The following is a 25,896-nucleotide window of genomic DNA, read 5'->3' on the forward strand; positions in this document are numbered from 1 at the left end:
GCTGTTAGAACTGGCTTACCCAGGGTCCTAACAACATACCCTGTAATTTATTCTGACAAAGGGTTAACTTCCAAAGGCTCAAAGGGAGTTAAAGAAGCTAGATGGACACCAATAGCAATGAATGATTTAAAAGAAATTAAGCAAGCTGTCGTTAACTTTGGCTTGCACTCTGCATTTGTTAAGGAAATGATAAGGACTTGGGCTTCTAATGTCAGAGCTACCCCCCATGATTTCTCTCAGCTAGTGTCTGCAGTTTTAGATGATGGGCCTTCCTTGATGTTTGGAATTTATTTCAGAGAAGAATCCAAACATATGGAACAGCAAGGAAGAGCAAAAGGTGTGGAGGTTTCCCAAGATCAAATTCTTGGTGTAGGAGCATATGCTGATCCACAGGTCCAAGCTCTTTATGATGAAGAAGTGCTGTCCTTATGTCACAAAGCAGCCTTGAATGCTTTGAATAGAATACAAGATCCAGCAAAAAGGGTCGAATCATATACCAGGGTTAGGCAGGGACAGAGAGAACCCTTTACTGACTTTGTGCAAAGATTAATTAAGGCTCTGGACATAGGGGTAACAGACCCAGAAGCTAGACGAATACTTCTTGAATCTCTAGCTTTTGAAAATGCAAATACTGAATGTAAAAAGATAATTGGGCCTTTAAGATCTAGATCAGCACCAATGGAAGAATGGATACAGCATACAATGAATGTTGAGATGTTTAGCTATAACGATGAATCCTGGGTAGGAGAAGCGATTTCCAAAGCTATGAGGAGACATCAAACTACCAGGTGTTTTAATTGTGGTAAATTAGGACATCTGAAAAGGGATTGCAGGCAAAGAAATCCTAGGAATAATATCTCCTCTGGGAATGACAAAAGTAGGAGATCTCAGCCTTCAGGTATATGCAGAAGATGTGGTAAAGGCCGACATTGGTCCAACGAATGCAGGTCAACAACAGACAGACAAGGCAACCCGATACCATCGGGAAACTCCTTGAGGGGCCTCTCGCAGGCCCCCAAGCCAAAAGTGGCCCAGTCATTCCCAGTTACAGTCGAAAATGTGTCTCACCAAGAAAATTAAAAACTCCAATGTCTGCCGTAAAAAGTAATACTGGTCTAAATGATGAATTACATGTGGAGAATGAGTCAAAAAATTCAGGAGGACAGAGTAAACGTATATTTTGGCAAACGTATATTAACGATCAAAGACCAAAGCTAAGAGTCTGTATAAATGGCATTTTTATTGAAGGCTTATTAGACACAGGTGCGGATGTAAGTATAATTACTCCAGAATCCTGGCATCCGAATTGGCCTCTTCATGAGGTAGATGTTCAGTTCCTGGGAATTGGAACCCTATCTCGTGTAAAACAAAGCACAAGATGGGTGGAATGCATAGGGCCTGAAGGGCAAATAGGAAGATTAAGGCCATATATAGCAAATATTGCAATAAATTTATGGGGCCGTGACCTGCTACAGCAATGGAATACCCAGATTAACATTCCTGTAGTTCCAGGAACTCACAATTCTGGGAAGGATATAATGAGGTATTATGGAAAAAGGTCACCAGCCATTCAGGCTGTACAAGAACACACAGCCAATAGCAAACCTTTAGAGGTACCAACAGCCCTACCTTTAAAATGGCTAACTGAGAAGCCAATATGGATCAAGCAGTGGCCTCTAGCTGAAGATAAGTTACAGGCTTTGGAACAGCTGGTACAAGAGCAACTAGATGCTAACCATATTGAAGAATCAACCAGCCCTTGGAATTCTCCTGTGTTTGTTGTAAAAAAGAAATCTGGTAAATGGAGAATGGTGACAGATCTAAGAGCTGTCAACAAGGTAATTCAGCCTATGGGTCCGCTACAATCTGGAATTCCTTTGCCTTCTCTATTACCAAGAGGATGGCCTCTTATAGTTATTGATTTGAAAGATTGTTTTTTCACTATACCTTTGCAAAAAAAGGATAGAGAAAAATTTGCCTTCACAGTGCCTACTTATAATAATTCTCAGCCTACTAGGAGATATCAATGGACTGTCCTCCCACAGGGGATGCTCAATAGTCCCACATTGTGTCAATATTTTGTTAATAAGCCACTGGAAATAATTCGTAAGCAATTTCCCAAGTCCATAATTTATCATTACATGGATGACATTTTATTATCTGATTCAAATAAAGATACTTTGGAAAGTATGTTTGAAGAAGTAAAGAAAGTTTTGCCTAGGTGGGGATTACAAATTGCCCCTGAAAAGATTCAAAGAGGAGATTCTATTAATTACCTAGGCTACAGAATAGGGTTAGAGAAAATTCGAACACAAAAGGCACAAATTAGGAGAGACCGGTTACGGACTCTTAATGACTTCCAAAGATTGTTAGGAGATATTTCCAGTCTACGACCAGCTGTTGGGATAACACCTGATCTAATAGTTCATTTAAACAAAACCTTAGATGGTGATAAGGATTTGAATAGTCCCAGAAAATTGACAGTTGAAGCAGAAAAGGAACTGACAATGATTGAGGAAAAATTACAGGAGGCACATGTGGATAGGGTCAACCCGAATCTTAGTTCCATCCTAGTCATACTGCCTTCCAGAATTTCTCCTACAGGGATTTTAATGCAGAGGGAAGATATTATTTTAGAGTGGATATTTATACCTCATAAACCAAGTAAAAAATTAAAAACTTATGTAGAAAAGGTTTCAGAATTAATTATAAAAGGTAAACTGAGACTTCGTCAACTAGCAGGTATAGACCCAGCAGAAATTATAGTGCCTTTTACTACTGAGGAAATAAGAAAGTTATGGGAAGATAATGAACCATGGCAAAGAGCTTGTGCTAATTTTTTGGGAGAAATTAGCAGCAACTATCCCAAAAGTGATAGACTTAACCTCATAAAGAGAACTTCTTGGATTCTTCCTAGAATTGTACGTGATGCTCCAATAACTGGAGCTCGGACATTTTATACCGATGCAAATAAATCAGGGAAAGCAGGTTATAAATCGGAAGAATTGAGTAAGGTGGAACAAAGCCCTTATAATTCTGTCCAGAAGGCAGAATTATATGCCATTCTTATGGTGCTAAGGGATTTTAAAGAACCTCTTAATATAGTTACAGATTCACAATATGCAGAAAGAGTTATCTTGCATATTGAAACCGCTGAATTCATACCAGATGACACAGAGTTGACTTCATTGTTTATCGAGGTACAGGACATAATTAGGAATAGGCTTTGTCCAATGTACATAACACACATCCGGTCCCATACCGGTCTGCCTGGGCCTCTAGCACAAGGTAACGCTGAAATTGACCAATTATTGATTGGAAGCGTTCTGCAGGCCTCAGAATTTCATAAAAAACATCATGTCAATAGTAAAGGCTTAAAGAAAGAGTTTTCCATTACATGGCAACAAGCTAAGGACATTATAAAGAGATGTCCTACTTGTTCTTTCTATAATCAAACACCGTTGCCTGCAGGGAGTAACCCAAAGGGTACTCAAAGGAATGAAATCTGGCAGATGGATGTGTTCCACTTTATGGAATTTGGTAAATTAAAATATGTACACCACACCATAGACACGTATTCAGGTTTTCAATGGGCAACTGCCCTGAGCTCAGAAAAGGCTGATTCGGTAATCACACATTTATTGGAAGTTATGGCCATCATGGGTATACCTGCACAGATAAAGACAGACAATGGTCCAGCATATGTATCTAAGAAAATGAAACGCTTCTTTGCTTATTATAATATAAAACACGTTACAGGTATACCAAATAATCCTACAGGTCAGGCAGTTATAGAAAGATCAAATCGTACTATAAAGGATATGCTAAACAAACAGAAAGGGACGAAAGATACCCCCAGAAATAGATTGCATAATGCTTTATTAACCTTGAATTTTCTTAATGCTAATGAGAAAGGAACAACAGCAGCAGAGAGGCATTGGATAATGGAAAAAACTTCTGAACTAAACCAACCTGTTTATTTCAAAGACGTGCTGACCTCTCAATGGAAGCCAGGAGATGTGCTACGTTGGGGAAGGGGTTTTGCTCTTGTTTCCACAGGAGAAGAAAAATTGTGGATACCATCAAAATTAATAAAGGTTCGATTTGAAGAGGAGAAACCTCTTGGAAAGGAGAAATGACAGCATCTACAATGATGATAACCATACAGGTGGTAAGAAAAGCATATAGAATGGGGGCAGGGTTCTGTTCTTATCTCCACAGGAAAACACTGATCTTTGAAAAGTTCAAGGGACCCTGGATATTTGAATACTGACAGATGGAAAATAACGGCCCAATAGGGACTATCAAGAAAACTGAATAGGTTCTGTAAGTACCATATACTAAATCATATTTCTAAATTTATAGAGCTGGTTTTAGAGTTGGACTCTGGCTCAGTCCCTCTCTAATTCCAAGCCTGTTGTTTAAAGAAAAACCCAGAGTTTCTGGAGTTTCTGTCTCATGTCAAGAGCCATGATATGGGACAGAAAGAAATATGAGTTTAGAAAACATCTTTACTTTTCTTCATATCTATCATACCTTCATTAAATATATCTATCATGTCTCTCATTGAATATAGGTATTCATGTATATGTCTATATAATTAATGTTTAAGTTTTCCACAATGAACAATGAGTTTTTCCTACAGTGACATTTGAAGTTTCCAGGAAGAAGATGGGGCCCCATAACAACAACTCCACCTGGTTGATATGACGTCATGATACTGATAGCGCTACTACAAGACCTGTTTTGGGTACCAGCTGCACAAGACGGTTCCAACGTGCTGAAATGGTGCACATCTTGTACAACATTCTGGCCAGACCTCCACAAAATACTCAGAGACTATTTGCAATTTTAAAAGACATTGATCTTGAAATTTAACCATCATTTTACTTTCACAGGATCCCCCAGAAAGAACGTCGCCCCCATGACAGCTGGAAGTAATTCTAGAGAACGACGTCCCCTCTCCCAATAAAGTTTGTCCTTGGGTTTAGGGACATCATTTAGGGGTTGGTTATAATTAGTATACGGTTGAGGGTTGGGGGAGGAATTTTATAAGCACAGGAATCCAAAAAAAAAAAAAAAAAAAAAAAAAAAAAAAAAAAAAGGAGGGATAATTGGATTATGGGATAAATAGATTTGTACTTGTGAGTTATTGCTTTTAGACAAACATATTGGTATCGATTCTTATATATTGATACAAAGTTAAATTATGTTGACTATTTTATGCATGCATGCTTCATGCTTCTACCTCTGTTTAAAACATTTTTATGTATTTGTATATATATATTGTATTGATATATGTATATTTACCATATTGCATTGTACACTTCTACCTCTGATTAAGATACTTATATATTGTTTATGTATTGATATATATTTACCATATTGCAATGTATACTTGCACATTGTTTATATTTGGAGGTCTCATTGTCCTCATTTATTGCACACTTGTTTATTATCTCAGTCTTTAAGTTAGATAGATATTGAGAATTATATAGATCAACAGTCATCTAAGTTTGTCATTTATAATTAGACTAATCAGGTTCTTTAGATATATAGAGATTATATTCAGTATAGATAGATAATCTTCAACCTCTTCAAAGAGCTGTAGAAAATGGCCTTTAATCTAATTCAGAGTTCTATGGTAGGGAGACACAATCACTCCTGGCAACACTGATCTATGCCCGAGAGAATGTTGAGCACCAAAGACACTCCACCTGGAGCCTTTCTTCTTGGCAGAACTGGCCTTTGGGTAAAGAAATGCTCATACCTCAACTACTGACAGAGTTACAGAATATCCGTAAATGGATAAAACAAGACTGTCATATCCTGCCAAGACAGGGTAAGATAGTTTTGAAGTTTCTTGCCTTTGAAAATGGTATGTCAGTTACATCAGGCCTTAGCCAAAGTTGGTTGCTTCAACGCTGCAAATGTGACTTTGGGTGTTTGTCCAGGTAGCCAGTTGTCTCTGCGATTTGTTACATGTTCTGGAAGTTGTTTGATTGCACTTCCTAATTACTCAGATAACATTATTTCCCTTCTCAGATCTTCGATGGGATTGAAGATTATATAAATGTAGTTACTTTCCTTTCATGACTTGGCCAAGTTATTTGTTATACAAGACTTAAGCTAGTTAGAATAGGATATTTGTATTTATTGTATATAATTTCGTAGGTTTGTACTTATTGTATATAATTGCGTAGTAGGCTTAGAACTCTCTTACTTAAACAAAAGGGGGAGATGCTGTGGGAGTTCCTTCAGCTCCTTCAGCCAATCGCCGCTGAGTTACCAGCCCATTGGGGCGTGGTCTCTCCCTTTAAAAAAAGCAGCGGCTGTCCTCCACTCTCTCTTTGTCTTCCGGCTCCGTTTCCGGCCCCTGGACTCCTTTCCTGTTCGCGCGGAGGGGCTGTTGTCTGGGACGGTAATCTGTAAGTTTTTTCCCCTTTGAATAAATAACCATTATATTAATCATAATTCCAAACTGGTGTGGGATTGTCTGTGACTTACGCCTTCAAAAAATGAAGAGAAAATACTTCATACCCGTTAGGCTGACTATAGGAAAAAACAAGAACAGGACAACAACACAACAAAAGCTGATGAACATGTAGAGAAACCAGAACTCTGGTATGCAAGAGAATCCTTTTTGTTATGAGGTTAAGAAATGACCCCACTTCTCCTATGTAGTATATAAAATTTCCAAGGGACATAGTAATCTCTAAATAACCTATTAGAAAGCCTTATTATGTTGAGGTATGTGTAAAAGATTTGTGATCATCTAAATAGAAAAATGTGTCATCTGGAGAGAGGTGTAATTTAAAAACTTGGGTTTTTTTTTCTCTTTTATTTTTTAAGACAGGGTTTCTTGGTCTCTCTACATAGTCCTGGCTGTCCTGGAACTCACTGCGTAGACCAGGCTGTCATGGAATTCACTGTGTAGACCAGGCTGGCCTTCAACTACTTAGTCCTGGCTGTCCTGGAACTCACACAGTTCTGCCTGCCTCTGCCTCTGAGATTAAAAGTCTGGACCACCACACCCACGCCTAGGTTTCTGGAAAGTTTAAATATATCCAAGAGCAGGAAGACTGAAGCTACCCCAGTTTCTAGCCCATCTAGACAGGGCTCACCAAACTCTGTCCTGGCTGCCCAAACTGGACACCCTGGTGACTTAGTCCCGGAATTCCTCGACCACTGACAGGGAGACCAATGGGAATGGTCAGAGTTTGTTTGCCACCTTGGCCCACTCTGGTAGGTTGACTGCTCTCCAGTTCAGGACCATAGTCGTCCTCCAACAGTAGAGAGACTGCCTCAGAAGTGCCCAGATTAGGAGGCTCATGATACTGCTGCTGAGTCCTGGAGGCCTTTTCCTAAACTAAAGCGTTTTCAGGGCTGGGCAGGGGAAGATGTGTGACTTCATATTATAACTCACTCAGATCCTGAATAGGATTTCAATCATAGTTTTCTACATTCTGTGATTTTTCTTTCAATTTGATTAAAGTGCCTTAAAAAGTAAAGTGCCATTTCCCCACTTGTGGTATTTAAGGTACAAGCCAGCTAGGATTACTGGTGCTATTTAGAAACCTAGGGCAATTCAAATACATTCAATTACTGCAGATGGAAGTGGGTTAACGTGAATACAGTAGAGCCTCAGGGCAGCCAGTGTCAACTGCCTTCCAAAGAAATGATAGAGAATTCATTTTGATGTGAAATGGTACTTTCCTGCACAATGCAGTGGGATGCTGTATACCGGGCTTCAGATAGTGGTACATAAATCTCAGTTGGCATTTTCAGCACTGAGGGGAAATAAATAAATAATATTTTTACAATTATAAAATTTAAATTTATGGCCAGGCAGTGGTGGCGCATGCCTTTAATCCCAGCACTCAGGAGGCAGAGGCAGGCAGATCTCTGTGAGTTTGAGGCCAGCCTGGTCTACAAGAGTTAGTTTCAGGACAGGCTCCAAAGCTACAGAGAAACCCTGTCTCAAAAAAAAAAAATCAAAGTTGATTAAGTAACATTCTCGACAAAAAATGAGGGGCATAGGAGTCACTGTCAACTAAAAATAACAGCAAAGTCGGCTTGGAATGTAGCTCAGTTGGTAGAGGATGAAGTCCAGAGTTTGATCCCCAACACCACAAAAAGTAAGCAGACAGGTTGGGTGGTGACACAGGCCTTTTATCCCAGCACTCGGTCATGGTCTTTTCTGTTTGTCTGCTTTTACGTTGTGAGAAGCAGAGGCAGGAGGATCTCTGTGAGTTCAAGGCCATCCTGGTCACAGAGTGAGTTCCTGGACAGGCTCCAAAGCTACACAGAGAAACCCTGTTTTGAATCACCCCTCCCCCCAAAGATAAGCAGATCTTTTGAGAGAAGGTCAAGGTCACTTCCCTACTGGGGAACTCTAGGCCAGGCTGGGCCACCTGAAATCCTGTCTGAACAACAAACAGAAGGGTGAGCCTCACTGAAAAATACAAAGCCAAGAGTAAGAGAGTGCTTTTACCAAGGAAAATACATAGCATATTTTATGTATCATTTAAAAATCATTTTTAGGAATTTTAAAACGCTTTATAAGCTATGTATGATAACACACTGCTGTAACCCCAGGAGTTAGATTTTATTTACTTTTAATAATATTGTACGTGAGAGTGGTGCACACATGCACAAGGAGTCAGAGGACAGTCTGCAGGAGCCAGTTCTCTCCCCCCTAACCTTATGGATCTTGGAGATCGGCTGATCTGAGGTTGTAAGACTTGGTGGCGGACACCAATACCTGCTGAGCCATCTCACCAACCCAATTCCAGCACTTGAGAGGTGGAAGCAGGAAGATCTGGAGTTCAAGGCTCACGTCAGCCACGCTGCAAATCTGAGGCTAACCTGGGTTACTAGATCCTGTCCCTGATGTGTCTGTGAAGGATGGTGGTGGTAGAACAATTACCTAGCGTGTACAAGACCCTGGGTTTGATCTCCTGTACCCCAAGGGGGAAAAGCTGACTAGAAAACAAACAGTAAAGTTTACCTAGCCTGCAAGTTCACAACTTCCAAAGAGAAGCACAGAATCAGAAGTGGTTCCCAAGTATAGTATCTTTTAGTCACAGAACACAGTGTCTTTGTATAGTTTGATTAGTGCAACACAGTTCTCATGGACCAAAAACATGAACAAAAACACTCACCTGCAGATTTCTTATCACATAGTTACCCATCCTTGGTGGTAGTTGATCACAGAGGATAGTAAGGTATCTCTTTTTGCTTATAAAATGGTAGATAATTGCTTTAGCTACATAACCACGAGACACTACTACAGAAGTGGCATTTTACCTGCTTAAGAAATCGGTCAGAGGCATTGCTGTGTTTGGCTAACACACCAGGCAGAGCAGGGTTGGCATATTCAAACTGAGGGTTGTAAGTATAGTCCGACTTGAAGAACCGCAACTTTTCTTTCTCCAGGTTGGTGGGCTTTATGGCAGTAAGGATACAGAGCTTCTTCCCAGTAAGCTCTTCTCCCTTCTCAAAGCTTCTACACAGCTGAGGCTGCTGCTTGGGCTTTGGGACGGGGGTGACACTGCGGCGGCTCACCTTGCTTTTCGGTTTAGGTGGCAGTGCAAGGCCGCTCCCTGTAACAGAGATACCACGGGTAAACTTTACAGGACTTGGTACTGGACTAGGGACAAAAACAGAGGACTGCCTCTCCAGGCAGTACCAAGTACCACTGTTGGTCACAGGCACCAGGGCTGTCATCCTGTGAGAATCTTTACTATGAGAGGAATTAGGAGATTTGCTGGGCTTTCTATGTCTTTTGGAGAAGGCGGAGGAAAATTGCTTTTGTGAATGGTGCTTTCTCTCCTCCTTGCTTTGTAGTAGAACATTGTAACTACTGGTTCCAGTTGTAAAAGTGTCCTTGAGCACTCCAGAGGACAGACTTGAAAAGCTTCTCCTGCTGTCAATGATCAATGCCTCTTCTGCATTTAGAACAGACTTCTTAGCAAGTTCATGCTCAGGCCAGTGAAGCTTTTCTGTGATACAAACAAAACCAAAACAAAGAAACAACAGAGATGCCAGGTGAAGCAAACTGCTTATTAGATGGAAAGTATCCTGAAGGTTCTGTTTTATAACTTGCAAACATCTTTAGAAAAGCTATTCTAAATATTAAAAGGTCATATTATGATCCATAAATTATATATCAAATTGTTCAGCTTCAAGCTATGCATGTGGTCAAAGTCTAAAAGCACATGCAATAATGCATAAGAATACTCTAAATACCTAACTACTGTGAACTTCACAAGGATAGATTTTATAATATCAAAGAACCATCCAAGACACTCCCAAGGTTAACACAATCTTGACATTTGGAACTAAATACAAAGACAGCCACCAGTAAAAGCAGACACGCTGGCTATGGCACCTCCCACCTGCAATCTCAGAATTCAGGGGACTGAAGCAGAAGGACTGTCCGGGGTCTGAGGCCAGCCTGGTCTAACTAGTGAGTTCCAGTCCAGAGTTACAGACAAAAACCTTATTTATCTTAAAAACAAACAATAGCTGGCAATGTTAGCACATGCATTTAATCCTAGCACTTGGCAGGCCGAGGCAGGCAGTCCTCTGAGCTCAAGATCGGTTGATGGAGTTTCATGAAAACCAGGCTACACAGAAACAAACAATTCAAACCAAATAAACACCCACTCCAAAAAGCAAAACCCCCAAAATACAAACACAGCAGTGTCGTGAATAATCTTTCTGTGTGCTGCAAAGATGTGTCCCTTGGATTGGTTTAATAAAGAGCTGAATGGCCAATAGCTAGGCAGGATTTTGGAGCAGAGAAGACGTTGGGAGGAAGAGCAGAGGGGTGAGCCAGATGCGGAATAATGGAAAAGGACATAATGGAGATGAGGTAACGAGCACATGGAAGAACACAGATTAGAAAATACGGGCTAATTTAAGTTATAAGAGCTAGTTAGAGCCTGACGGAGATGGTGCACGCCTTTAATCCCAGCACTCGGCAGGCAGAGGCAGAAGGATCTCTGTGAGTTCGAGGACAGCCTGGGAGCTAGTTCCAGGACAAGCTCCAAAGCTATAGAGAAACCCTGTCTCAAAAAATCAAAACAAAACAAAAAAAGAGCTAGCTAGAAACAAGCCTAAGCTAAGGCTGAGCTTTCATAATTAATAATAAGTCTCTGTCATTTTTTTGTGAGCTGGTGGCCCAAAAAGAAAAGTCCATCTATACAACAATACATTTCTACTTGAAAAAAAAAATTAAGATTCGAGAGATAATCAGCTAGGTGCAGTGGCACACACCTTTAATCCCAGTGCTTGGGAAGCCGAGGCAGTGGATATATATGAGTTTGAGACAGCCTGGTCTACAGTGCATTCCAGGTCAGCTAGGGCTCCATAGTGAAACCTGTTTTAAAGGAAAAAAATCAACTGATGATATATGTGTTTAAGAATGTTTTAGTAAGATCAATCACCATTAATAATTGAGAGCTGGGGACAGAATGTTTGCTATTTCTCCAGCACAAAAAAAAAACTTAATTGGGGGGGGGGCAGGTGGTGGTAGCACGTGCCTGTAATTCCTGAACTTGAAAGGTAGAAGCAAGAGGATCACAATTTCAAGGTTATCCTTAGCTGCATACTTTCAGGCCAGTCTGGGCTACATGAGATGCTGTTGCCAAAAAAGAAAAAAAAATGATCGTTATTACAAAAGTCCAAATATTTTAAATGGCAAGTTGAAGACTTTATCTTTAAGTCTTACAAATGCTTTAAACAGTTAAGAGTCATCTAGACTACTGTTCATGTACTAGTTTCAAACTGTTAGCTGGGCATGGTGGTTCACATGTGGAATTCGAGCATTTCAGAAATAGAAGCTGAAGATCAAGAGTCTAAGATCAATCTACACAGAGAGCTCTAGGATAACCTGGGGTACATGAGACCCTATCTCAAAAAGTTATTTATGTCATTTATATCATCTTTTTATTCCACAAATGGCATATTGGGCATATATCTCTAATAAACCTCTACACAAATGCATATTTAAATTGTTCTGTGCACAGCCTGCTTTCCCCACTAGTGCTAGGGACTGAGACAATGGTCTCCACACTCTAGGTAAGCGCTCTACCACTTAATTACAGCTCTCGTCTTTCACCTGACTTCTGACTCTGAAGACAGGGTATTCCTAAGAAATCTTTTAATAACAGTACAGCACATGGCTAAAAGAGGCATTATGGGCCGGGCGGTGATGGTGCATGCCTTTAATCCCACGACTCGGGGCAGAGGCAGGTGGATCTCTGTGAGTTTGAGGCCAACCTGGTCTGCAGAATGAGTTCTAGGCCAAGGCTATACAGAGAAACCCTATCTGGAAAAATAAACAAAAAAGAGGTGTTATGGTTATCTCACGGGGGGCAGGCACTCCTGTAATGTTAGGGGTAGAGACAAGGAATGGTGGCAAACGTCCCTGACAGGACAGTTACCTACACAATGAAATATCCCAAACCACCATCATGTCAAAGTAGAACAGCGTCTCACTTGTTAGCCAAGGCTGGCCTAGAACTCACTATGCATCCTAGACTGACCTCAAACTCACAGTGATCCTCTTCCTTGGCTTCCCAAGTTCTGTGATTATAAACGTGTGTCACCACAGCTGGGCTGGCGAAATGTCAGTTTTTACAGTGTAGAAGTTTATGGGTTACAGTGAAGAAACAATGCTAGGTCAAAGGTAGACAATAGACATTCCAGGCATGTAAGATATCTAAAAACCCTTTAACTAAAAGTTCTTGTCTATAATTCCAGTACTGACTGGGGAGGTAAAGGCAAGAGGACTTGGTCACTTTGGTCAGTCTGCATCATGTGAGATCCCAACTCAAACAAAAAAAAAAAACAAAATAAAATTTCTTAGGCAATGTAAAAGTTTAATTCTAGTGTCTAAAGGATAATGTAAAAGTACGGATTTGTAAGAGCCAAATGTAACTATATGCAAAGGGTTAGAGGTGGAGGGGCTGAAGGGATGGATGACTCAGTGGTTAGGGGCACTGGCTGGTCTTCCAGAGGACCTGGACTTGATTCCCAACACCCACATGGAAGCTCACAACTGTCTGTAACTCCAGTCTCAGGGGATCCAATGCCTTCTTCTGTTCTCCAAGGGCACCAGCATGCACATGGTACACAGACATACATGCAAACAAAATGCTCATATACATGAATTAGATGTAGCAGGTTTTATGGGGTCATATTATAGACTGGACAAAGGAGTAATTTAAGATGTTAAAGATTCAATCAGCCAAAAGTAAAAGGACAAATAACATTTTCATCATAGACTGGTAACAGTTTCCCAGGAGGGTGAGATTTTGGTGTTGCCAAGGGATAATCAAAACTGGGCTGGCAAGGCAAATGAGCTACAGAGCACCAGGACACAGGCGGTTTTCCTAACACCGAGGAACAATGTCAATTTCCCTAAAAGGACACAAGTTCAGGAGATAAGAGGTCACAACGGAAGGCAATAAGATGGACACGAAAGGAAAAGAAAGGACAGGGTAACATGGGGATTGGAAGATGGGGGAGCCGGGTAGGATCAAGCGCACCCTGGAACGGAAAGGGAGGTAACCAAGTTCTTTTTCCTGTCCGATCCTCATGGATCAAAGTAAGTTAAGCCACTAAAACCAATTAATAAAAATTACTCTGAAGAACTCCCATCTTTGTAGTTTTCTACCTGCATGTTGTACTGATTTCTATTATTTTATTCTCCGAGGCAGGGTCTCACTCTGTGGAAGCCAGACTTGCCTGGAAGTCATTTGCCGCCCAGGCCAGCATTCTCATTTCCCTAGTGCTGAGATTACATTCTGAAATTTTAAAGACCCAGGTTATCTCATTTATTTTACTTAGTCATAAAGTACTACAGACCTGCAAATTAACAATTTTTTTCCACTTTCAAAAGGCTGGGTATGGTGGCATACACCTTTAATCCAAGCAGAAGCAGGCAGATCTCTATAAACTCAAGACCAGCCTAGTCTATATAGTGAGTTCCAGGCCAGCCAGGACCACACAGTGAATTACTATACTCCAGAGTACTTTTTAAAAAAACCCCTGAGCCTAAAGATGTAGCCTACTTTATCTAGCAAGGATGAAGCTCTGGATGAAGCTTCGGATTCAGTGCCCCAGCACCATGTAACAATGTTGCAGCACACTTGGGAAGGAGATCATTAGTTCAAGGTTATCTTAAACTACACAGTATTTGAGACCAGCTTGGGTTACAAAAAATAAAACAAAATATTTAAAAAAAATTAAAGCTCTCACCTCTCCCTTGAAGAGTCCACACCCACACTTGGGTAGGTCTTACTTCCCTTGATTCTGCTTTGAGAAGCCATACCAATGCTTTCTTAGGTGTGTTTTTACTTCCTTCTGAGTGCCTCTCTTACCCTTGTGTTTAGCCCTGTATGAAAATGTCTTTATTTAGCCCCACTGCTTTCAGGATTGTCTGGGAGGAGCAGGAGGGAGAAGCTGGAAGTGCATAAAATCAAGTCCATGTGATTGTTAACATGCGTGGAACTGCAAAGAATAAAAGATGTTCTATTAAAAACAACAATCCTGCTTGCAAAAACAAAACTGCAGAAATTTTTATGGAGGAGTAGGAAGTAACAGAGGGGTGCTGACAGAACTCCTCTCCCTAGGCATCCTGGCATTTCAGTTCACTTGGTAAGGATCTACTGGAGGCCTCCTTCCATCTGCTCTAGAGTCTTCCAGAACGTATGGTGAGGCCAGTCCTGCCAAATACTGGATAGCTCACAGCATCCAGCCAAGTGGCCCACATAGCAGTCCTGCAGGAAACTCATCTAAGATATGTACAGTTTATTTCCCAGTCACACCGACCCTAGTTCAGCTGTATTAAATAGTACAGAACCCACGTTGTTAGTGGCTCACACATCTAATCCTAGTACTTGGGAGGCTGAGGCAGAAGTATTGTCATAGTCAGAAGTGAGCCAGAGCTACAGAGCAAGAATCTGTGCTTCAAAGAGCAAACAAAAATTATAAGGGACATCAAGATGTGCCGTGGGTAAAGGCATTTGCCATCAACCATGTCAACCTGAGTTGGATTCCTGGAACCCACATAGTCAAAAGACAGAACAGTTCCCACAAGTTGTCCCCTGCCTCCAGAGCATTTCAGCCAATCACAGATCTTTCATTAAAAACCTAGAGTGACTGCAAACCTATGGCTGAGGAGGTCGAATGCCCTTGGGAAGAACCTGCTACTGTAATTTTGCTAAATGGCCATAGCATCTTACTGCCTAATAAATCTTGTCCTTATCCTATAGATCAGGACAGCTCTTGGCCCTCATTGCAGTAGACATTGTCTAACAGAGAATTACATATACATGACCATGGAATGGTCAGCCCAACACGACATCTGTATCAGCCCCCCCCCCCCACTTCAAGGACTCAGGGAACACAGCAGAAAAGAAGGTGGAAGGGTTGTAAGAGACAGAAAATAGGGTGGATTGCTGTGAAGTAGGGTCTTCTGGGCACAGGAGGGCTGCTGCACCCATGAACTCTGAGCAGCTCTGGCTGCCTACACAAGACCTATATAAGATCAAACAGCAATGGTTGCTGGAGGAGGGAGAGAAATTTTCATTAGTGGTCACTGGTAAATTGCTCGTATTCCTGTAAGTGTCCCTCCACAGGCCAACAAAGCATGAAGTGAAGGGGATGACCTGGAAGGAGGACGGCATGGGCATGAGAGAGGGATGAGAGGATGGGGAGGTCGAGTACAACACCAGTACACTGTACACACATCCCATTACTATAACCAAGCTAGACTAGTTGACCATTTTAAAATATAAACAGTAATTACGGCATTAGAATCACTTCTCAGCATTAGCACCCCGGTAAATATACTTAATTTCCCAACACGATGGAAGCTTCTGATGTATCTAGAACACGAGAAAAGGACACTTGGACTCCTGGCTTCATCCCCAGCTCTTTCAATGACTCTTTGTAATATCAGCCTAATCATTAAACTCATCAGGGGCTCTTGTTCCTTATCTAATAGTACGGGGGAGAAGGGCCACTGCTCAATAAACAAGTGTTCCCCTACTGGGAATGGTTAGGTTTCAGCAGAATTTTACAAGGTCCTTGCTGGAAGACAGACCAAGGAAAGCAACACCCAGTGGAAAAACACCAAGTCAACAACTTTGGCCTACAAAATCGCTCTTTTTGTTTTTCTGTTCTGGGTCTATCTTCCTGTTTTTTGGCTCAGCATTTTGTTGTTTTGTCTTTAACGTGTTCTTCTGTCTGTTTGAGTAAATATATGCCACTTGTGCACAGGTACCCTCAGATGCCAGAAGAGACGGTCACATCTCTTGGAGCTTGAGTGACTGGTGTGGTGGGCACAGTGGTACTGAACGTTGGACTGAACATTGGTTCTCTAAAAGCAAAAAGCACTCTTAACTGCTGAGCTGTCTCTCCACTTCCCCCTACTTTTCTTTGTGCAAGATCTCACCGTGTCACCCTGGCTAGCCTGGAACTCTTTATGTAGAACAGGCTGGCCTAGAACTCAGAGATCTGCCTCTGACTACAGTTCTAGGTTTTGAACCTGGGGTCCTAAATATGCTACATAGCGGTTCTGCCACTTAGTTATACTCCCAGCCAAATGAAAATTTCATAGGATTCAGTAATACTTATAAAACCTGTCAACTTGGGTTAATTTGTCATAGGAAGCCCAGCTGCAAAAAGGGATGTAAAACAGAACAAAACAAAAACTTCATAATGTCCAAAGATAAACACTCTAATGTTATCGAGTATTTCATCACTTAAGCTCAAATGATGTCTATCAACAGTATTAACTTATCAGAATGCTGGAGTAGTCTGCATGGAAATTAAACTGAGGTTGCAAGTAACAATGCTGAGGAACATCAGAGAAAGCGGGATAAAGGAAGCTGGATCAAGGGAGTGCATGGTTACATTTATATTAGTTCAGAAGCAGCAAAAGTAGCCTAGGCTTCTGTGGCTTATGCTTGTAATCCCAGCACTTAGGGGGTGCTAAAGAAGGAGGCCAGCCCAGGTTACACAATGAGTTCCAATCTGGGCTAGAAAGAGAACCTATCTAAAAGCAACACTCCCTCTGCCCTGCACAAAGAAAGAATAGAAACCAAGGTCCAAGCAAACAATTTTCTCCTCTTTCTTTCTTCTCAGTATCTCCCTCCCTAGGCTACCTTTCCTAAGCAGGAGGGGAACAAACCCACTGTCAGCAGTTCTGTTGCTGGGGAAGGCCATCAGGACAACAACTATGAGACTGCAACGGTGGCAGTCACTTCAAGGAGGTGACTTCAGGATGCTAGGAGAGTCTGGTATGCAGTGAAATTCCCTTACAAAGTGCTCTTCGAAATGAAGAATAAGTAGCTACTAACCAAACATCCCAAGAGAAGAGGTGTCTAGAGAGAAAATGACGAGTTGAGCAACTGACAACATGACAGGGGTGGGAGATTAAGGGGGGTGCGAGAGATGAGGATGTAGGGGAAGGATCTGACTTGGACTGCATAGCTATGGACAATTTTCTCCTAAAGCTGGGGAGAAATTTGTCTCTGTTGTTAAGTTACGGTCAATGCTCTCTTTCACTACCACCACCGCCATCAGGGCTTCTGTAGTGCTTTGCGGACTTCTCACTGTAGAAGAACAGAAAGTAAGTCTCACTAGAAGACACTTACTAGGGTTGGTGAGATGGCTCAGTGGGTAAAGGTGCTTGTCAAATCTGACAACCTGAATTCCATCTAGAACTTACAACGTAGGAGAGAACCAAATCTTGAAAATTATGCTGACCTCCACATGTACACTGCTGCACACTCATCCCCATAACTGACCTTCATATATATGCTGTTGCACACTTATCTCCCCAACCCCCTTACATATGCACACACACATACACACATACACACACACTAGTGTAAAGAGGAAAAAACAAATGCTGGAGGATTATTATTAATAAGGTAACACTAAAGCAGTCTCAACTAGAACTATGAAGTAGACGTTAAGTATGGTGGTTCTTAACTGTAACCCTGGCACTTGGGAGACAGAAGCAGGAGAAGCTCAAATTTAAAGTTATCATGGGTTATATAGTAAGACTGTCTCTAAAAAGTGAAAGAAAACCAGGCATTGTGGCAAATCACTTTAAATCCAGCACTCTGGAGTCTATGGTAGGTGGATCTCTTGATTGTGAGGCTAGTTGGTCTACTAGAAAGTTCTAGGACAGTCAGGGCTGCAAACCGAGACCCTATCTTCAAATAGAAACTGAAAGCAAAAAAAGAGGGGGTGCTGAAATACCAATACCACATACTGGGGTTGCAGGTGTGAGTCACTATGCCAGGACACTGTGGGTTTTGTTTTGTCTTTTGAGACAGGATCTCACATATCCCAGGCTGGCCTCAAACTCACTGTGTAGCTAAGGATAACCACGAACTCCTAATCTTCCGAATCCTGAGGTTACAGGTGCCTCCCACCATTTAGCTGGTTGTCAGAGGCTTAATGGAAAAGAATATTATCCCAGGAGATATAAGCCAATGAAACAGCTGGTGTGGTTCCTCACGAGATTCTGGAAACAGGATCCCTGTGAGTCCTGTACCAGTCATGGCTACAAAGTGAGGCAGTGTGCCTAAAAGGAGACAGAAGAAGAACAGAAGGGCATAAGAGGTGAGCTAGGTATGGTGTTGCAAACCGTAATCGCAGTACTCAGGAGACAAGGCCAGGGGCCACTCTGGGCTATGCAGAAAAAAGCAAGCAAGAAAGAGAAAGTAGCAAGGGAGAGTGGGGAGGGAGAGAAAAGGGGGAAAGAAGGTAAGGAAACGTTTCTGCCTCAATGACATTTTCCCATAGCTTCCACAGGGCCTTGGGTCATCTTACCCTCCAGTCAGCAGTGTCACTGGGATGTCTTGCTTATAGCACATCATGACTAGGTCAAAAGTGGGCATCGTATAAAATGACCTCACAAAAACTGCACTTTAGTTTTGAAATGAAAAATTCCACTTTATATTTATAGCTTTTTTTTTCTGTTTGAACTTCTGATCCTCCTACCTCCTGAGTGCCAGGGTCATAAGTGTGTACTACCATGTCCAGTTTATATGGTGCGTGGCAGTAGAACCAGGGCTTCCTGCATGCTAGGTAAGCACTCTCTCAGCTGAGCCATATCCCCAGCTCCCCAGCTCCTTTATGTTTATTTTAGGATAGGCTCTCAATAAATTTCCAAGTAAGACCTTGAACTTGCTGTCTTTCTGCCTCATCTTCCCAAGTAGCTGGGATTAAAGGCCTATGCCACCAAGGCTACTGCGAAGCTTAAAAAAAAAAGGAATGCATTTTCATCAATACTCTTATCACAATCAAGTTGTTCTGCTAATGGAAAGAATGAGCACCTGAGACATGCAGAGTAAGGGAAGGTCGGGATAGTCCAGGTGTGTTTTATGGTTTGGTTGTCCCATTCATTGATTGATTGACATTTCAGTAAAAAACCTAGACTACAGTAGAGTCTGTCTAAAATAATGATGATGATGATGATGATGATGATGATGATGATGATGATGATGAAACCCCTCTGTAACAAAAGTGAATGTTTAAAACTTCTAGAGATTGGGGGCTGGAGAGATGGCTCAGTGGTTAAGAGTATTGCCTGCTCTTCCAAAGGTCCTGAGTTCAATTCTCAGCAACCACATGGTGGCTCACAACCATCTGTAATGAGGTCTGGTGCCCTCTTCTGGTCTGCAGGCATACACACAGACAGAATATTGTATACATAATAAATAAAAAAAAACTTCTAGAGATTAAAGTCTTCTAATGGATAGTGTTTCTCTACCAAATTATCTACAGCAGTATATGCAAGACCAACTTGGAGCAGTGCTTGCACTTCACTAAATTATGGGGAAAGAACTGATCCAACAAAAGTGGGTCTTCTGTTTAAAAATCAATCCATCCTCAAACTGACTCTACATACTCAGGCAATCTTCTCTGTATTGCAGACTATCAAAATATCTACTTTCTAACATTATCCTTAAATCATACACCATATTAATCATATACTGTACTAATATTTTAATCATATTCTCACTATAATGACTTTAGGTTTGGGAGAAATTATTTTAATCAATGCAATTTCTAAACCCAGTGACTCACATGGATGACAGAATCTATTTTCCTCAAGGCAATGTTTTTAACTAGATGACAGGGAGAGGAGTATTTTGCCACCCACGGGGCATTTTTGGTTGTCACAATTCTCTCTGTGTGAGAAAACAGTCACTCACAATAAAGAATTAACTTCTCCAGTATTAGAGTGCTGAAGTTGAGAAGTCTTGCTCTATATCATAAAAAGGACTTGTATTTTTAATTAATTTTTTTAGTATACAAAACTATGTTCTTCTTTCTGCTGTGTCTTGCTGTAAACCTAGTTCACGGTAAGAAAGCAAGCTATCAGACCCACCATCCTCATGCACTCAAGTCTCTGAAACTTGCTTACATTTGTCCCCTTCTGCCAGAATTATTGTTTTCAAGCAGCTTTGAACGTTGTGTTGTTTTGGTTTTGTTTGTTTGTTTATTTTTGAAGACAGGGTATCACTAGCTGGTCTGGAACTTGTTATTATAGGCAGGGCTGACTTCAAACTTGTGGAAACTGGCCTGCCTCTGTCTCTGATGTTCTATTCTAAGATGAAAGCGTAATATCTACATCAAATCACAATTTCAAAAAGCCTAATGCCAATCTAAGTGGCCTCTAAGATTTTGGCTTTTATAAATAAGTTTTCTGTCAACATAACAACGGAGTAAACTGTAGGTTATAGGATTGTGCAAAAACCACTTCTGCACATAGCATAGAAAATTAAGATTCAGATATATTTTCGATCAAAGATAACTTAGTTTTTCCATTTAAAAAACACTATTGCAACATACATACCTGAGTTTTGAAGTACCATAATGAAACCTATTACTTTGCATGCTAACTTAAAAAAAAAAAAATCTTAGCCAGTGATGTCCATAATCTCAGCCCTTGGGAGATTGGAGCAGAAGGATTATAAATTCAAAGCCAGTCTGGGTAACATTGACCCTGCCTCAAATCAACTAACTCAGAAAACTGGCCTACTGAGTACTCCAATACCCTGAAGCTAAAAGTTCTAGGCTTATTTTTGACTCTAGTTTGGTTAATAGTTATTTCCTTAACTCTCTTGTTTTGGTACCTATCCTGAAGAAATGTTTTCATGCAGAATCAAACTCAGGGGAAAGGGCCCAGGAATTGTATAATATTATTAAAGATTTAAATATTGCTAATATGCAAAGCAACTTAAAAGTGAAAGATAAGTAAACTTTCCAACCTTGAATCTAAACACCCATCCTTATTAATAACGTCAATTCAAGATGTTTAAGCATAAAAGCATACACAACGTAAACTGAAATGTGGAGATATATTTCCTTAGCTGATTTTTTTTTAACATTCTAGAAAATATAACACCTCCCTACACACCTAAATGCTCCGAAATAAAGCTGTACTCTAGACTACACTCTCTAGATTGCACAGCTCGTGCCTGTGGCTAGTTAACTGACAACAGGAAAGGGACAGTGTTCCCTTCATTCTGCAGGGATCCCGGTGCCGCGCCGCGTACACGCGCGTCCTGGTTCTCCGAGTCCAGACCCCAAAGGTCTCCACCCTCTGCAGCCGCGCCACCCTGGAGGGCCCTGTCTGCACTCACCCGTCACACGAATAGACTCCAGCATCGTCCCACCGCGGCCAAGGCCGAGGCCGGCGGGCCGCTGCGGCGAAGACTCCCGGGAGGTAGCTCGGGACCAGCCGGGACAGGAACGACAGCGCAAGGCAGAGGAGGACGTCGGACACAGCGGCTGGAAGGTGCACTGACGGTTCCACCTGGCCTCAGCGCTGAGAACCCGCCACCATGACGTCGCAGCTCCCCCGTTGCCAGGAGACGCTTCAGCCTCCTGTGCACACCCGGCGTCACCAAACGTGCTCGCCGCTGGAGGCGCTCATGTGGCCGAGACCCTGATCGCAGGGAGAGAGGCGAACTACAACTCCCAGTGTGCACAGCGCGGACCAGCTCCGGAGGGGCTGGTCCACCACAGCTTAGGTGTCTGGGCGGAGGCACACTTGGTTTTGAATTTGACAGTTAAGGAAAGTCTGTGAGACACAAGGGGACTTAATTTTCTGATGGCAGCGTGAAATAGGAATGGTGTGATGATTCTCAGTTTTAGCTGAATAGTGCAAATGTAGTACCCTGACATTTCAGCTCATTTACATGATATGAAACAAGACGATTTTAGAGTGAACCAATTTTTTAAAAAAGTGGATGGCCAGGTGTGGTGGCACACGCCTGTAATCCCAACACTTAGGAGGTGTGACAAAGAGAATCGGAGATTCAAGATCATCCTTGTTAGGCAGTGAATTTTGAGACCGCCCTGGACTATACAAGATTCTGTCTCAAAAAGAATAAACAAGCAAACAAACAATATTTTTAATTGAAGAAAGAGGTGACAGAGTTGGCTCAGCAGTTAAGAGCTCTTGCTGCTCTTGCAGAAGATCTGGGTTTGTTTCCCAGAACCTACATGGTAGATCACAACTACCTGTAACTCTAGTTCCGGGGATCTATCCCACGCCCCCGATTGTTCTCCCCAGGTACCCATGCTCACACAGTCCACAAACACTCACGACACACATTTTTTAAAAAATAAATTGAAAAAGTAAGCATACTAGGGGTGTAGCTCTGTTGGGGAAGTGCTTGCCTGGCATTCACAAAGCCCTGCGTTTGATTCCTGGTGTGCACAAACCTGGCCTGAGAGCCAGCACAAACTGTGATTAGGGACGTGGGAGCAGGAGGATCAAGATGTGTCCTCTGTGAGTTTGAGGCCAACCTGGGTTACAAATATCTGGTTTGTGTACCTAATTTATCTATACATTGGGGTTGCATAAAGGGGTTTTCAGAGGAAAAGGTTAATAAGGAATAATTACATCATACATTTATTTTAAATCAATTACTTGTATACATAGAATTTCACCATTTTTAAAATATGAAAGCAAATGTTCACACTGATATGGATGTGCTGGTTCATTTTTACATAAAGAATTAATCTCAGCTGAATATTTAAGAATGTAGGCACTCAAGTGCTGGGATTATAAGAGTGTACCAGTGTAGCACTACACATGACTAAAACAATACTATTCTTAACACTTTTTAAAGGTTCTTAATGCGGACTTTAAAAAATTATTTATTTTGTGTGTCTGAATGTTTTCCTTCATGTGTGTGCTACATGCATGCCAAGTGCTCACAGAGGCTAGAAGAGGGCATCAAATTCCCTGAAACTGACTTTATGGATGTTTCTGAGCCACCGCATGGATGATGGGTACTGAACCCAGATCCTCTACAAGAGCAGCAAGTGCTCTTTACTACTGAGCCATCTCTCCAGCCCTTCAAACATTCTAACACAATACAATCCACTCATATACTAGGTACTTACATGCTGAGGGATGATGGTGGAAAAATATTAAAATCCTTTGTTTCCATAATTAAACCATTACACTGTGCTTCCATAAGAGCAGAAAACCTTATCTATGCAATAAAAACACCGTGACTCTTAACATCAAGTCATCTGGAATCCAAGCTGAGGTGTTTTAGGTGGCATTCATCAGTGTTGATGGGTGAGCCGCAATCTAAAGTACACGTCTTGTGTTCAGAGTCAAGGCTGCAGTGGCTCACTTGATGCCGTGCAGGTGAGTGCTACCGGACGAGCTCTGCATCCAGGACACTGATTGGAAGTCAATATTTGATCGTTACATGTCCAGAAACCTTTCACTGCTGACAAAATTTTTCAAAGCCCCCACATTCAGTTACATGACTCCATCTGGAGTTTCAACCCTGTTTCCAAAGCAGAGTCTTAAATGATCCTTGCAGTCTCACCCTGACTCAAGTCTATTTTCAAAGCCCAGTGGACAGAGTGGTCCTATTAAAGTCAGATCGTGTCTCTCTCACCTCCCCTGTGAAGTCCTTTATGACCTAGCTCTGGTCATCTTTTTGATGTCATCTCCTACTGTGCCCTCAGTCTCCTTCTAGAGACCCAGTGGCAACCTTGATGCTTCTCAATGACAGACACTGTTTCACTACAAGGTCCTTGAATTTTTGTGATCGATCCTTCCTGCTTGGAACGCACCTCCCCCACGTCAGTCCTGTCTTGATCCAAATGTCACTCTTCTCAAAGGCTTTTCCAGCTGCACTCCTTAAAATTCCTCTTCTCTATACTGCATAGCCCTTTTCTGCACGTAATTTCCCCATAGCACTTATTTGGCATTGTTTTTTTCCTATGGTTTTCTGGAATTTTTCCCATTGTCCGTACCATTCATAGGACACACGATGTTGTGTTCCTTTAGGGCTATAGAGGTTAAAACTAGGGCTTTACACATAAACTGATCTCTGCTTGTTCACTTCTGCACTCTGCATCAAGAACAGTACCTAGGGAGTGGGGAGCTGGAGAGACAGCTCAGCAGTAAGAGCGCTTGTTGCTCTTGAGGAGGACCTGGGTTCAGTTCCCAGCACCTATATGCCAGCTAACAACCATCTATAACTCTGGTGTCGGGGGGTCCAGTTATGACTTCTCAGGCACAGCAAGCATGTGGTGCACAAACATATACAGGCAAAAAAAAATACCTTACATCTGACATAAAAATAAAAAAATTAAAAAGGAAAGAAGATGAAGCAGAGTGTCTGGTACCTACAGACAATAAATGTTTGTGGACTGGAAATTGAGCAGTGGTGTGCATGGATTGTCAGTGTTGAACTCAGAAAACAGAATGGGATCAGATGGGTCTCCAAATGCACCTGTACTTGGGGTCAAGTATTTACCTAAACAATGACAGTGGCAGTTACTCTTGCAGCACAGGGCTTATTCAGAAACTTGTTTTTAAAGTTTTCTCTGAGCACCTTACCCTTCAAATTTCTAGTTTCTAAAGTAACTGTAGCTTCAGGGCTATTTCCCATAAAGGAAAACTCGAGGATAGCAGGCGTTTCTATACCCGCTGTGCAGCCTGTTGCCCTTAACAGCATGTACAAGAGTCTTGTACGTCAGCTTCCTCACAACACAGAGCTGTTCCTGGCGTGTTTTCACTCTCCGTCCAGGTGCAGCAGGCAGGAGTGAGTTCACTTCAGCTGTTGTCACTTATCTACCTCTATGGGAAACACGTCCTTGTGACTGAAGGCCTTACACACATGATGTTTCGTAACCCTCGGAGTGTAAACCGTCGGGTGCTCTCAGTCAAGCTGGCAACTGCATGAGACTTTAGACCACTCTCCTTTCCAGGTCCTGCTTTCTAGGGTTCATGTTGTGAACTAGAAGGGTAGAAGGTTTACAAAGTCATAAGTTCATAGTTGTGCGCGTTTACTCTGAATGTGTTTACCAGCAAGCTTAATCCTGGGTCAGTTTTCTTTGTATGTCACTAACTTTTTTGTTTTTCACTGCTGGCTGTCCAACTCAGAGCTTTGTATGTACTATGCAAGCAGTCTAGCATTACACTATGACTCCAACCCCACTTTCATTACATTTTCAAATAATCAAAATGTATGCGTTTCAAGAGTTTTATATACAAGCACCTGGCTTAATGTTTTTAGAATATAGAAGAACCTTACTGACTAGTAGGGAAGATTTTAAATACTGATATGCATTACATATATGAATATATATTACATGCATACATACACATATATACATACTTAGTATACATACATGTATATTAAAGTATACCTCCTCTTCAGTGTTCATCAGTCTTAAGAATTTTGGGGTTTGGGTTGGTGGCACACGCACTAGCACTTCGGAGACAGAAGCAAGCAGATCTCTGGCTTGCTTGATCTACGTAATGAGTTCTATGCTAGTCAGAGCTACATAGTGACACCCTATTGCAAACCA

General features: G+C 41.7%; 1 protein-coding gene across 7 annotated transcripts in view; it reads right to left on the reverse strand.

The window, feature by feature from the left end:
- Matcap2 (microtubule associated tyrosine carboxypeptidase 2) overlaps nucleotides 1–25,896 on the reverse strand; it is a 63,699-nt gene that overhangs the window by 17,191 nt on the left and 20,612 nt on the right. For 4 of the 7 annotated variants that reach the window (XM_085689812.2, XM_085689813.2, XM_085689809.2 and 1 more), the window contains exon 3: nucleotides 9,310–10,004. In XM_085689812.2, coding sequence (XP_085545938.1) covers nucleotides 9,310–10,004 — 695 coding nt within the window. Of the gene's footprint in view, nucleotides 1–9,309; nucleotides 10,005–21,686; nucleotides 21,936–25,896 lie in introns of those variants that run through there. The other 3 variants (XM_085689811.2, XM_048446621.3, XM_048446620.3) reach the window with 3 other exon arrangements.

The sequence above is a fragment of the Myodes glareolus genome, chromosome 4 (genome assembly GCF_982192425.1).
Source record: "Myodes glareolus chromosome 4, mMyoGla1.1, whole genome shotgun sequence".
In the NCBI taxonomy this organism is placed as follows: domain Eukaryota; kingdom Metazoa; phylum Chordata; class Mammalia; order Rodentia; family Cricetidae; genus Myodes; species Myodes glareolus.